Genomic DNA, 13,516 nt, shown 5'->3' on the forward strand with positions numbered 1-13,516 from the left:
GCAAGGGAGGACCGGGGATCCGGCGTCCCTGCCGCAGGGGAGCGAGCCTTGGGTCCTACCACGATAACTTCGAGGCGCCGGTCACTACGTTGGCGGCAGGCCCTGAAGGACAAGCTGCCTGCTCGGTCTCGCCCAGGGGCTGGTCACAGGCTGGCGCAGGAGGTGCTGCTTAGGAGGGGCACCGCGCCCGGCTGCTTTCTGTGGGCCTGCTTAATGGCACTAATGAAATAAGTGGTGATGTGGAGCTGGGGAGTCATACCAAACACGAGGAGTAATATCCTAAGGGAAGGCCGGGGCAATCTGTGGGCCAGGATAATTGCAGTAGGAGTAACTGTAGTAATAGCAAGTGCAGTTAGTCTCGTGAAAGATCTCCCTCCATAAGTCAGCTCTCCCCCACTCATGAGGGGGAGATCAGCACGTGTTAGCCAGCCTCCAGCCACCATCTGGTAGAGCCGAGACAGCAGCAAGCCTGGTACCAAACCAGGATTTCCAGGCAGAGGTGAGGATTGTACGAGGCACCGGCCAGGTCGCAGCTGAGCACGGGGTCCCGGGAGGGTTTGCCGTGCTGGGGGGTGAAGTTGCACGGGGCTGGCACGGAGAAGGGGGTGGAGAACGGAGACCCTGGTTCACGAGAGGGGATTTAAAATGGAACCTGGCTTTGAGATGGAGCTTGGTGAGGTGTAATGAGGGTGAGAGGAGAGGGCAGGGAAGAGAGAGAGACTCCTGCATGAGAGGGGAGGTGGCAGAGGCTGGAGATGCTCTTCTGCCCTTTTCACGCTTCCCTCCCCCTGGTGAGGGGAGGCAGAGGTTGGCAAGCACTCCGGTCCCGGGCCGTGCTCTTGGCTTCGGTGGCTTGGGAGGGGGATCAGATTTGACCCCGTCTGAGCCCTCGCTGCTGCCATGGGAGACAGGCTTGAGGCTCCTCTTTGGTCCTGCCTGGGGGTGGGCAGCAGGCAGGGACCCTCTGGTCCGTGACCTTGACACCCACTGCAGGCGCCCATGCTCGGCGCATCCTCCCCAGCTCCTCCGCCTGGGAAGCGCGGAGAGGAGGACTGCTGCCCGCAGGCTCAGGAGGACGTGTGAGTCAATAGCTGACTCTCTGGTCCCACACCAGGCACCTCATGCTTCTGCGTGATACGTGACCTCATCCTTCTGCTTCGTGGTCAGTCCTTTCAGCAGAGGCGCGCAGCCACGTGTTCTGCCAGCATCCCCGGCTGTTACAGCCTGCGTCCCTGCTGCCCGCTCCCTGTCCCCGGTGGGCGACTCCAGGGGAAAGCTGCAGCAGAAGGGGCAGGGGAAAGCCTTGTGCCTGTGGTGACACTGACGTGGCACCGGAGAGCAAGGAAGTGGTGAGCGCTTGGGGAAGTGGAGGTCTGGGCTTGTAGCCTGCTCGGCAGCGTGATCCTTCTCTGTGTTTGGAGCAGCTGCAGTCCCCGTCCCCTCCACAGTGTGTTAGAGGAGATGGGACCGGTTTTGCTGTGGGATTTTGCTGCCAGGAAGAGACCCGCGCTGTCCTTGAGGGATGTGGCTGCTCCCCCATACTGTGACTGGACCTTCCTCTGTTCTGCCGGTGTCACTGCCTCGTCCTTTCTGAGGGATCCCTTGTGCGGTGGCTGCTCGGGAGCCGGTGTTCCTGCTCAGCAGCACAGAGCAGGGCGTGGGACAGCCTGTCTGCTGAAGGCTTTGGAGACTGCTCTGTGCTCGTGCCGGCTGTCATCGGCACCGACCTTTGGGTCAGGGTGAGCTGCAGCCGCCCAGAGGGCTGAGCGCTGCCTGGCTTGGCTCGGATCTCTTCAGGCCGTGGCAGTGCCATTGAAGGGGAGTTTCTCTCCCTAGGGCACAGCGTTGCCGTTGCCTGCGGTGCAGGGCTGGTATACCAGGAGCAGAGGGAACCTGTGTTTACCAGGCGTGTGCCTGTCCGTTGCCAAGTCTCCTTGCCACGAGGGTCACTTGCAGTAACGGGCAGGCTGCGCTCGGGCCCAGGGGGGCTGACCTGGGACCCCAGTGCAGCCCCGGCTTCCTCTGCACGGTGGGAGCGGTGCTGAGGTGTCTCTTCTCTCTCTCTCCTTCCAGCCAGGGGTGATGCCATGGCTGCTGCGAGCTCCAGCAGGGCCAGGGCTGGGCCGCCCTGCGAGAAGTCCCAGCTCTCCGTGAAAGGTGGGTCCCGCTGCCTCGCCGGAGGTGGGCCTGGGAGTCCCGGGGTGGGGAGTGTGGATTTTGGGTGCGTCTGGTCCGGTTGTGTGCTCTGCCTGTGCCCCGGGCTGGGAGACCTTCCTGGGGGGAGCAGGGGCTGGGGAAGGCCAGCACTGCCCTGCGTCCCGTGGGTGCCCAGGGAAGTGGAACAGCCCTTGGCTGGGCTCTGCCGCCTCCTCACCCCCGCTGCCATCGGGACGTGGCTCCGCGGCCCTGCCAGGGCCGCGTTGGTGCTCCCATGGCCGCGAGATGGCTCCCGACGCCTGGAGCTGCGTCCCCTGGAGCTGCGTCCCCGGCTCTGCCCCGCAGCCCCTGCGCAGGGCATTGCTGGCCTGGGGGGTGGCTGAGCCTCGCCTGGTGGGTGCCTGTCGCCAGCGGCTCCGGCAGAGCCCCCTTGCCCACGAGCCCTGGGGTAGGGCGGTGTCTGTGGGGACCGTGACACCCCCGCAGCCTTCGGGTGCGGGGCCAAGGTGTGGGTGATGCCAGGGAGAGGCAGTGACCGGGGGCTGGTGATGGGAGCACCTGGATACGGCCATTGGTGCCATCAGGAGAATCGCTTCTCGCTCCCCCTCTCCCAAAAGGAGTTTGGCTCTGCGGTGAGTCGTGGCACCCTGAGCTGGCAGGGATGGGGCGTGTGTGGGGGGGGCAGGGGACAGGGTCTCCCCTGTGGCTGCCTCACTCTCTGCCTGTCCCCCCTGCCCAGTGGTGTCCGTGAAGCCCAAGGTGCACAGCCGCCCGTCGCGGATGAACTGCTACGTGGAGGTGGCGGGTGACGGGCTGCCCAGCGAGACCAAGAAGACAGGGAAGCAGATGGGGAGCTCTGAGCTGCTGTGGAACGAGATCCTCATCCTGTAAGTCTCCATGACTCCCTGGTGTGGGGCTGGTGCCGGGGCTGGCCCTGTGCTCCCCGCTGTACCCCACTGTGCCCTTGGCTGCGGCCGCTCAGATGCTGGAGATCTTTGCCCCTGAGATGAGGATGCTGCCAGGGACAGCCAGGCTGGGAGGGTGGCGGGAGGGGACAGTCTGCCATTGCCCCATGGCCTTGCCCGCCTCCCTCTGCTCCCTGCCTTTGGCAGGCCTGGCACTGCCCGCTCCCCGAGCATGGAGCAGGGCTAAGGCCACGGTGATGGCCCCCTTCTTTGGTCTCTGCAGGAACGTCACGGCTCAGAGCCACTTGGACCTGAAGGTGTGGAGCTGCCATACCCTGAGGAACGAGCTGCTGGGCACCGCCTCCGTCAGCCTTGGCAACCTGCTGAAGAGCGGCGGGAAATGTACGTACAAGCCGGACCGCGCCGGGGTCCCTCAGCCTGCGCCCTGGCAGGGGCCCCGCGCTCCGCAGGGCCCTGCCGCCTCGCCTGCCCCGTGGGCGCGCAGCGGGGAGGAGAGGCGGTGGCCGCAGCGGCTCCCGTGCAGCCCCTTGCCCCAGGAGGGAACAAGGCGCCATTGTGCGCCCTGGGCCGCCTGTCAGGGCCGGGGGGCCAAGGCGTGACGGAAGCCATACCTCCGTTAGCCAGGGTGCCGCAGCCTGCGCGGAAACACAAACCCCTCAGCTATTTGCTGCCATTTGTGGTCGCCAGAGTGTGGCTCGTGACAGCAGCTACCGCATAAAGGCGGCCATTCAGAGCTTGGGCCGCGCAAGCGGCTGTGCGGGGCTGGAAAAGGCTCGCTCTGTCTTTTCCAAGCAAAGCTCTGCCGCTTGCAAGAGACAGACCTGGTATTGAGCGGGGAGAGGGGCCTCCGGTGCCCCAGGGGGATATGGGGCTGGTTCAGACTCTCCCCTGTGCCAGGGGCTGGGGTGAGCTGCTTCCCCTGGCACTGCCAGCTGCAGGCTACGAAACCGCAACGGTGTCCCTGCTGTGCTCCCTGCAGTGGGCAGGCTGCCGTGCCCCTGGGTGGCACCTCGTCCTGCTGGGGCAGCGAGGGCCACGCAGGGAGCTCTGCTGCTGCCGTCATCTCGCAAAGCCCGTGAGGACCCGAACGTCCGCCCTGGGTAGCTGCAGGCTGGGCTGCCTGTTGCTTGGGCGGCTGTTGTCAGGCAGCCTGCAGTGGGGGTCTCTGCCCCAGGGCACCCTCCTCTGCAGCTTTTTCTTCCCGAGCGGTGCGAATACCCTGCCATGCTGGGCTCCTGGAGCGGCTGCTGCTCCCGCCCTACCTGCCTGCTCCTCTGCAGGGGCACAATCGGCTCTTTCATTAGCAGGCGTCCCAGGGGGCTGTGTGGAAAATGAATGGAAAAGGCAACTGGCTGTTCTAGCTTGTCCGTTAACATCCACCAGAAAAAACGTGTCAGATTTTTCCTTGACACTGTGGGCTGGGAGGGAGGACTCTTAAAGCTGCAGAGCCTGCCCTGCCGGGAAGGTGCTGCTGTGGGCTGGGGGCAGCCGGCACTGCCCAGATGAGCCATGTGCTCTCATCTGCCCGTCTCGTCTAGCCTGGCGTCTGCTCCCTCCTCTTCTCTGCGGACTCGCTGCTCGGCCTTTGGGCTTTGCTGCAGCTCTCAGTGGGCCACAGACTGCTGCTGGTCCCCCAGAGGGGAGCCTGCGTCCCTGGGCACTTGGGAGACCCCTTCCTCGAGGAGGCTCCTTACCTTCCGAGAGGAGGGGAGCCTGTTCCCTCTGCCTGCCAGCCTGGGGAAGGGGCCAGGTCACACACAGGCATGCAAAGGGCATTTGGGATTTCAAGCCATCCTGAGCCGGACAAGTCCTAATGCAGCCCATGACCCTCTGCCTGGGGAAGGCACCGAAACGCGTGTGCCCTCCGCCGCTGGCGGGGGCCCGGCTCTCCTCTCCCCCTCCTGGGAAGCACTCAGCAGGAGTGTGCCTTCCCCAAGGGCCGCTCCTGCCGGGGAGCAGACCCGCTTTCTGGCTTAGCTAGGTTTGCTACGGTTGTGGTGAGGTTTTCTGTAGGTTACTGATACGTGAGTGTAGCTGTGGCCTTCGGTTTGTGTTCCTGTAGTTGTGCTTGGTGCAGAAGAGTCGTCCCGGTTGCTCTGTTTTTGGGCAGGGTGGTGTTCTCGCTGCCGGTGACGTCGTGGCAGTGCGTGCAGGGCTCCCGCCCGCCAGGGAGACGCTGGAGCTCCCCCTGTTCCTTCTGTCGGCCCTCCTGCCAAGCACGCCTTGCTTCAGGTGGAAGAGTCTCAACTCTGAGGCCTGGAGCATGGAAAAAGAGCTCAGCGACGAGCCTGGTCAGGCCTGAGCTCCCGGGAAGATGGGGAGAGCCTGCTGGAGCTGACAGCCCGAGCTGTCGGACAGGAGCTCCTGCTCCGCGCGGGTCCGGCCTTGCTTTCGGGCTCGCTGCGCTTCCCAGCGCCTTGGCAGGCGCCTCCGGGGGCCTCTCCTCTGGCAGGCATCGCCCTCCCGCTTCCGGAGGGGATTGGCCAGGGAGACGGAGAGGTGGGTAAGAATGGGCTCAATCACAAAAAATGAGCTGGAGCCTTCCACGGAGCTGCTCCCAGGGCTCCCGTAAAACAGCTAATTTGCAATGGCACAGCCCCCTGCCCTGGCCCCCGAGCTGCTGCCTGCCGCAGAGGCACGTCTTTGTTCCCAGGCTCCGGGAGCTCCTTGCCCGTTCCTCCCACGAGGCCCGAGGAACGTCCCGGCCGGCCTTGCGCCACGCGCTGCCACTGGAAGCCGATACTGGGCCTCGCTGGTTTTTGCTGGTCCCCCTGCGTGCTGAGCAATGGATGTCTCTGCAGGCGCTGGAGCGAGCCAGGCTGCAGCTTGCAAATGAAAGCGCTCGCTTTTATTGCTCGCTGCTCGGGTTGCACGTTACATCAACAGGCTCGTGTTTCTTGAGTGGCACCACATGCCAGGGTTTTACAGATCCTGCAGAGCCTTTCCTTTCCCTGCTGCTGCGCCCCAGGCAGAGCTGCTGGAGCCGTGGCCTTGCGGGACCCTCCAGGAAGCCAGCAGCAAACCCCCAAACCTCTGGAACGCTGCAGCTTCTCCCCCGTCATGGATATGCTGTCAAAGGAGCTCTGCCGCATGGCCCGGCAGCAGAGGCTCTTAGTGAGGAGTTGTGAAGGCAAATGCGCAGGCTGGCTGGGGTGGCTGTTCGGTGAGCTGGCTCTGTACAGCTGGGCAACAGTCCCGTAAAACTGGTTGTCCCAAGCCAGTAAGTCACAGCGGGGGTCGGACTGTGCCTACCCTGCGTCACCTTTCGGGTGTCACGTCCCAAGCCTCCTGCGGAGCTGATGGGACTGTGACCGCTGGCACTGTCTCCGTGCCCTGGCCACCTCCAGGCTCTCTTTGGATGGGAGGCCGCTCTCTGCACCCAAGCTGGCGAGTAGGCAGGGCCCGCGGGCTCCGGTCTGGCCGTGCCCTGGCAGGTCTATTTTGCAGGCAGCCAGCTGCCCCCAGTCAGAGATAGTGGGCTCTTTGACTCTCTCTTCCCATCTTGTCTTCCTTCCCAGGGCTGTGATGGCTCGGGAAAGAAGCAGAAGTCTGAGGTCCTCCTGGTTATACCTGGCAGATAAATGGGGCGGGACACAGCTGTCTCTAAGCCACGGTGGCTGACACTGGGTCAGCAGCAGGGGCAAAGCTTCCCACTGCCTGGGGAGACTTTTACTTTTTACCTGCGACAGTAAAGATTATTCCTTCCCCTAAACTCTGGGTTCCTCCTTGGTTTAGGGATGGCTGTGGAAGGTCTAACTTTCCCCTGCTTCTTCCCAGAGGGACTGTAGCCGCAGCACGGAGTCATTCCTTCGGCTGCAGGCATGCACAAAGGCTAAGCTAGTCTTAACTTGCCGAGTGCCAGGGAGGTGGGTGCCGCGAGCGGTGCTGCGGGCCTGGCAGCCCTGAGTTCTGGGGTGGCTCAGGGGCCCCGAGACCCGGGGGGAGCCGGCACGGCTCAGTGCTCCCACTGGGGCTGAGCGCGGCCCCGCTGACGTTATTTTCTGCCCTGCTTTTTCTGCCTAGTACCAGGGTGCTGCCAGGGCAGGGTTCTGGCTCTGGGATTTGATTCTTTTGCAGATTGATGGGGGGCAAGTAAGTTGCTGGCCGAAGCGCGTGGTTTTCAGGGTAGTCCAGAGGATCTGCTTATCTTCTGTTTGCATAAGCGGCAGTCCTGCTGCTCTGCGGGGGGCTGCTCTCGAGGGGCAATGGTGGACACAGCTTTGATCGCGTGGAGCCGTTTGGGTGGAAACTGGCCTTTGCATCCAGTGGAACTGTGCAAAGAGGGTTTGGGGAGCCGAGAGGGTGGGAAGCACCGCCCGGCTGTCTGTCTGGAAATCCTCCCGGCTGCGTGTGCAAGACGGAGCCACCCAAGGCAGGGGAGAGGCAGCGGGGCTGCCCCCTCCCGCGCGGCAGCTCTCTGGTGCTTGTGCCCGTAGGTGTCAGGGGTGCGTGGTTCCTGGAGGTCCCAAAGGGCTTGGGCTCAGGCTCGGCCCGGGGCCGTTATCGCGCTGACTCCTACCAGCCTCGCTTCGTGGAACCGTAAATCCGCTTAATGGGCTGGGTGGGAATTCCAGCTCACCTCTGCTAAATGGGAGCTCTGATGCTGTGTGCGGGGCACTGGAAGTAGCTGAACTGAGACCTTATTCAGGACCAAATCACCCCCCGACCCCCTCCCAAAATAATAATAATCCCTCTGACATTCTGGCTGCCGGCGGGACACAGGCAGCCTTTGTGCTCGGCCGTTCAGGGGACCCTCTGTTGGTGCAACAGCAATGTCCCTTTGTGCGTCCCGCGTGCTGGACTGGGACAGTGAATGGAAGGTTCTGCTAGTGTTTATTTTCTTTAAAAAAGCTGAAGGGGGTGGAGAGGGGGAGAAGGAAGCCGGCTGGGAGGTTCATGTTCACATCCTCCACTTGGAGACACCTTGTCTTTGCTCCTGCGCTGCCGCCCCCTCGGCTGGGCGCCTGCACAATGAGGGCTTGTGCGGCTCTGGCGGGGAGAGCGGCGCGCTCGGCTACCGGGCGCTCGCAGAGGGGGATGGAGGGGACCCCCGGAGCATGCGGGCACGACTTCCGCACGGCTTGGAGAAAATGCGAATTCCTATGGCTTGGAGCAGCTGGGGAGAAAGAGGGTCTGGATTTGTTCTGGTTTTTGGCCGTGCTTAGTAGCATCTTCTATCTCAGGCTCTTAAAATGGTCTGCGAGATCGGTTCCCCTTGGAAGCAAACTGAGAGCAGCTCCTTTAGGCAGATGGGTAAGACCAGGCTTAGCAGAATCCCTTGTCTGATGATGGGCGGGTAACGAGCGACAGAGTTGGGCTCCAATCTCGGTGCTGTGCCCCTGTAAGCATGTGCTCCTGCCGTACCCGGGCCCTGGGCACCGAGGGGACGCCTGCCTCCTTGGCACTGAAATCCTGAGGCACTTTCATGAGATCCACGAGTGCAGCCTGTCCCGCAGACCCCGTGGCGCTGGGCTTTGGGGTGCCCTTGAGCACCCTGCAGGGCAGAGACCGCTCGGAGGAGGGGGTGGTGAATCCCAGCGCGGTGGCGCCTGCCCTGCAGCTGGGCTCCCCCTCGCAGCGCTGGTCGGCTCGGAGGAAGGATGGCTACCAGCCATGGGCTGGCACATGTGGTGCGAGTGCTGTGACCGGCCTCGTGCTGGACCCCTTCTCTGTCCCCTTTGTGTCCCTTCCCAGTTGTGCGAGGCCGGCAGGCGCCCTGCGGGGAGGAGCAGCTCCGGACAGGGAAGGAGGGCAGGAGCCGCTCTCCAGGCCAGCACAAGAGGTGTGCAGCTGCTTCTCATCCTGGCAATGGCCAGGCTGGTGTGCAGCGGCACCGTGGTGTCTGCGCCTTCACCCCTGGTGCTGTGCAAGCGCTGGGCTGGCAGCCGGGAGCTGTAGGTGCTGTTTGGGTGGCAGTTGCGTGCCCTGGGGCCCCATCAGTGTGTCTCACCCCAGAGCCAGAGGTGGGACGAGGGGTCCGTTGGGAGCGTGTTCCCATCCTCCTCCTGCTCCCGCTGGCAGGTACCGCACCCTGTCCCCAGAGCGGACCGGGACAAAGCAGGTTGCTAAAAAATGGTGCCGTTGTGTCATGAGCAATGTGTGTATAATAAAAATATTATTCGAGCAAATGAGTCAGGAAGTGTCTGGGCCGGTGTCCCAAGCTGGCGCAGCCAAATTTTTCTGGCCTTCTGTGGCGGAGCAGGGTGTTTCAGTCCTGCTGGCTCCAGCAGGCATTGCTGCGATGGTGCGAGAGCCCTGCCCGCCTGTGGGCACTGGGGGTCCTGGTGTTCTCTCATCGCTTGTGGGGACGCGGCTCTGCAGTAGGTGGTTTTGTGTGCACAGCTGGAGGAGGCTGTGGGAGGCGTGCAGGCAGCCCCTTCGCACTGTGCCTTGCTCCAGCCGTGCTGGGTGCTGGTGGCTTCCAGGGATGCCTCTTGCTGCTGTCTGTGTGCAGTAGGGAGCTGTCAGGAGGCCTCGGAGGAGCTGGAAGGGTGGTGGGTGTCTGTCCTGGGGCGCAGGGAGGCAGAGAGCCGCGGCTGCCTACGAGTGTCAGTGGAACGGGGCAGGCGCCGGTTCTCGAAGCAGCTGCTGGGTGCCCCAGCGTGTGGCACCACGCGGCTCATCGGCTCCCCTTCCCTGCCGCTGCAGCCCCTCGCTCCGTGCCCGAGGGGGGAACAGTGAGTGGTGTTCCCGGGGCCGTTACCCCTGAGCAAAGCCGCCGTGTCCAGCTGCGCGTGGAGCTGCGACTGGCAAAGTCTTGCTAAGCTGCTGGAGCCAAACTGGCTCATGAGGGAGGGGAGTGGAGCTGGCGACTGTCTCCAGGAGCCTCCCAGCCCATGCCACCCCCTCCAGAAGCTTCTGCAAAGGTGGTCTGATGCTGCAGCGGGGCGTTTCTGTGCGTTTGGGGACAGCCCTTTGTGCCGGTTGCGTTCAGTGGAACTGATACATGGGGATGAGAATGGAGGGATTTGCCTGGGGTTTTCCTTTGCTGCTTGCCTGGGTTTTCTAGATGGCATGAGGGTACCCCGATTCTGAAAGATGCTGCTTGCTCCTCTGCAGCAGGCCAGGGCTTCAGGCATCATTGGGCATGTAGCTGTCAGCCTGCTTTGTGTCCCAGGCGCCTGCCGGTGGTCACCATCGTGCAGGACCCTTCTTGCCCCATGTGTCTTGTCAAACCAGCCGAATCCCTCGGCTTTCCTGCCACGATCTCCCCTACAGCCCCAGCTTCTGGATCTGTGAGCGATGGTGGTCTCGGCTCTGTTGCAGCCAGGGGCCCTGGGGCAGCTCCACCCCTGTGGAGGGACCCTGCTTTGCGAGCAATGGCTGGTGAAGGAGGGTCTTCCTGGGGAGCTGGTGGTGGGGCTGGCCCGGGTGTCCTCTGGCGATGCTGGCAGGTATGGTGTAGGTGTGAGGCCAATGCTGGTGGTGCTCTCTGGGACAACTGGCCCTCAGGGCACATTGTCCTTTGGGGGCGTGGGGAGGCCTGGAGGGGACCAGGAGGCTGACGTCCCGTCCCGTGGGGGCCTGGGGCGGTGGAGCCATCCTCCATCACAGCTGGCATCCCGAGTGGTGACTGCTTGGTCTTTTTCTCCCTGTCCCCTCGTCTCCCACAGTGGAGAACAGGCAGCTGACCCTGGACCTGCAGACGGAGAACAAAGGCAGCGTTGTCTCCGGCGGAGAGCTGACGATTTTCCTGGACGGGCCTGCTGTTGATCTGGGAAGCCTGCCTAATGGCAGTGCCGTGACAGAGGGTGAGTGCCGCCCGTCTCCGCATGCATGTGGCGGCTCTGAGCACGAGGCGGTGAGCAGCGGCGGGGAGAGGAGTGGGGCTGAGAGCACGGCTCCCGGGACCTCTGAGCAAGCGTCCGAGTGCCAGCAGCCGCCTCCTCTTCCAGGTAAGGCTCTGGCCCCTGCCCGCCCCAACTCCGGGCTTGCGCACGGGCTCCCACGGGAGCGAGCGTGTGGTGGGACAGGAGCGGGAGCGTCGACAGGCTCACACCTTGCCTCCCCGCTGGCCTGAGAGGAGCAGCCCTTCTCCGGGCCCTCCACCAGCCGCCCATGCGGCTCAACCCCTTCCCTCTCTGTCCCATGTTCTGGGGAAATGGCTTCTGTCTTTAATGAACCACTCTGAAAAGGGCTCCCCGGGGCCGAGGGTGTGCAGAGGCACAGAGTGATGTCTGACCCGTCGGGGCTGCCTGGGGAGCAAGCGGAGTTTGTGCTGGGCAGGGACTGGTGCGTTGCTTTCCCTCGGCTCCTTCCCTTCCTTGCTGGGAGATGAAGCCTGTGAAATCTGGGAGCCTTAAATGTGGCCGCTCTCCTGGTGCTGCCTGTTCTGCAAAGTCCTGCATTTACCTTCCCTGGTGTGGCGCTCGGAGCCACAGGGTGCTGTGGGGAAGGGCTATGCCGTTGCACAGCGGTGGGAGAGGAGAGCACGCCAGTGTAAGGGCAGGGAGTCCTTGTATGCTGGTGGGTCTGTCCTGTAAGATGTAGAGCTGTTGTGCTTTTGGGTCTCCTTTCTGGAAGGAGGGAGGGAAGGAAGGAGGTTAGAAGTAGTGGGTGCCTCAGGCATTTTCTTCACCCGCTTTTTCTTCACCCATTCAGGGTCCCAGGTGCCTGGACGGGACTCCAGCAGCACGGCTGCAGCTGCAGAGGGCAGACACCAGCCTCCCAGTACAAACTGCTTTGGAAGCCGACCAAGGTAAGGGTCCTGTGCTGGCAGCACCTGACAGTCTGTTACGGGGTGGTTGCTGTGGCCGTGAGGCCGCTGAGAAGTCTGGATCGTCCTTGTGCAGTGGACCCCGCTCCAGATCTCCCAGTGACCCCAGCAAAGCAGCCCATAGGAGGTGTGGAGCAGGGTGGGCTGGCTGACCTCCTGGAGGACGGCGGAGCTGGGAGGTGCTGAGGGGTGGCCATACGGCCGGGGTGCGGCTGACCTGAGCCTCTCTTAAAGTATTTGTTTCTCAAGGAGTATCAGGTCTGTGATGGCCCAGACAGTTTCCACCGGTTGCTCTACTGGCAGCTGAGGGAATGGTCTGCCAGGGAGGCGTGGGGCAGGCTGTGACCAGGCAAACCAGCAAAGGGCTGGTCTGCAGGGGTCCCTTCAAATGGGAATTACGGTGACCCCAGCTCTTACCTCGAGTACAGCCCTGGCAGGCACTGGGCCAGGCTGGGAAGCACAATGCCCCTCCGGGCAGTGGTCACAGGGGGACGCTTCCAAAGGTCCAGGGAGAGCAGGGGAAGCAGAGCAAGCAGAGCTGCAGGGAAATAACAGCTGCTTCCAAAGGAAATGAGATGCTTGGGCACCAGGCCATCCTGTGCCTGGCGCGGTGCCCTTCCTTGCCTCCTCGCTGGGCTGGAGCGGCTCAGCGCTGCTCCTTTTGGAGCTGTGGTTATTGAGAGACGTGTCACGCTGTCAACATGGAGTTGAATTTAACACCTATTTATATTTCCAGAGCATGGCAGTGGCCCAGCAGCCTATACAGATGTTCTGGTTAGGAGTGTGCCTGTAGCGAGGGCGCCCGATAAGAGCTTCTGCATGCCCCCCGGCTTAGGAGCACTCTCGGCAACAAGCCCCACACCTCGAGCTCTTCTGCTCTTTCATCTGCCAGGCACATACAAGAGATGAGCGAAGGGGAGAAATGGTTTTGGCTCTAAAAAGAGACCCTGGCCCTCCATATCGTGTGCTCATCTCCCACCCGAGGAGGGAGTGGGAGAGGGAACTGGGAGCAGGTTACTCAACACAGTTAGTGCCCTTTTGCTGTGGCTGCTCCCCTTGGTTCCTGCTGTCCAGGTGTTAAAGCCTTCTCAGGGGTGAGAGAGTGCTCAGTCTCCTGACGGGAGCTGGACTTTGCAGCCACGTAGCAGCTATCGGGAGGTGCTAGAAGGCCTGCAAAGAAAGTTCTAGTTTGGGAGGCTCAGCCTGGTGGCTAGGTGTGACTGCTTACTTCTGATTCCCGACTGCTTTCCGATTGTCTGTAAGTAGTTTCTGCTTTTGGTGTCGTTGCGAGAGAAGCGTGGCAAGGTCTGGCCAGTACTTCTGCAGGGGACCTTCAGAGACCTTCCAGGTATGCTTGCAATCGTTAAAAATCCCATGGCTGCTCTGGTGCAGGGAACTTCCGAGCTAGTTTTCAATTCATCCAACACTCACCTGAATTTAGGGTTGTTCTGGACATAACTCCACAGTTTGATGTAGTGCTGCTACACGGGGCAGAGCCTTGCTGTACGTACCCGCCGTGGAGGCAGCTGCCTTCTCCGGAGTGGACTACGGGTCCTTTGCACATGGGAATGCTGTTTGATGTTTGCTCTGTTTATACGCAGAGCCATGTTTATTTTCATGGGCTTGGTGATGGATGCTGGCAAACTCGCTTCCAGGCAGGATGGAAAGAAAAGGGTCATTCTTTGCTCCTCAGCTATTTCTACACTGTCCCCTCAAG

At 62.4% G+C, this 13,516-nt stretch overlaps 1 protein-coding gene across 2 annotated transcripts in view; it reads left to right on the forward strand.

The window, feature by feature from the left end:
* Window positions 1-13,516, forward strand: part of WWP2 (WW domain containing E3 ubiquitin protein ligase 2) — a gene marked incomplete at its 5' end in the record, with an annotated part of 43,145 nt that overhangs the window by 1,301 nt on the left and 28,328 nt on the right. The window contains 5 exons of one of the 2 annotated variants that reach the window (XM_082319253.1): window positions 2,074-2,157; window positions 2,897-3,044; window positions 3,346-3,464; window positions 10,697-10,978; window positions 11,685-11,781. In XM_082319253.1, coding sequence (XP_082175379.1) covers window positions 2,074-2,157; window positions 2,897-3,044; window positions 3,346-3,464; window positions 10,697-10,978; window positions 11,685-11,781 — 730 coding nt within the window. The remainder of the gene's footprint in view (window positions 1-2,073; window positions 2,158-2,896; window positions 3,045-3,345; window positions 3,465-10,696; window positions 10,979-11,684; window positions 11,782-13,516) is intronic. The other variant, XM_082319254.1, reaches the window with a different exon arrangement.

This window comes from Platalea leucorodia, assembly GCF_965183815.1.
Source record: "Platalea leucorodia genome assembly, chromosome: 8".
Taxonomy (NCBI): domain Eukaryota; kingdom Metazoa; phylum Chordata; class Aves; order Pelecaniformes; family Threskiornithidae; genus Platalea; species Platalea leucorodia.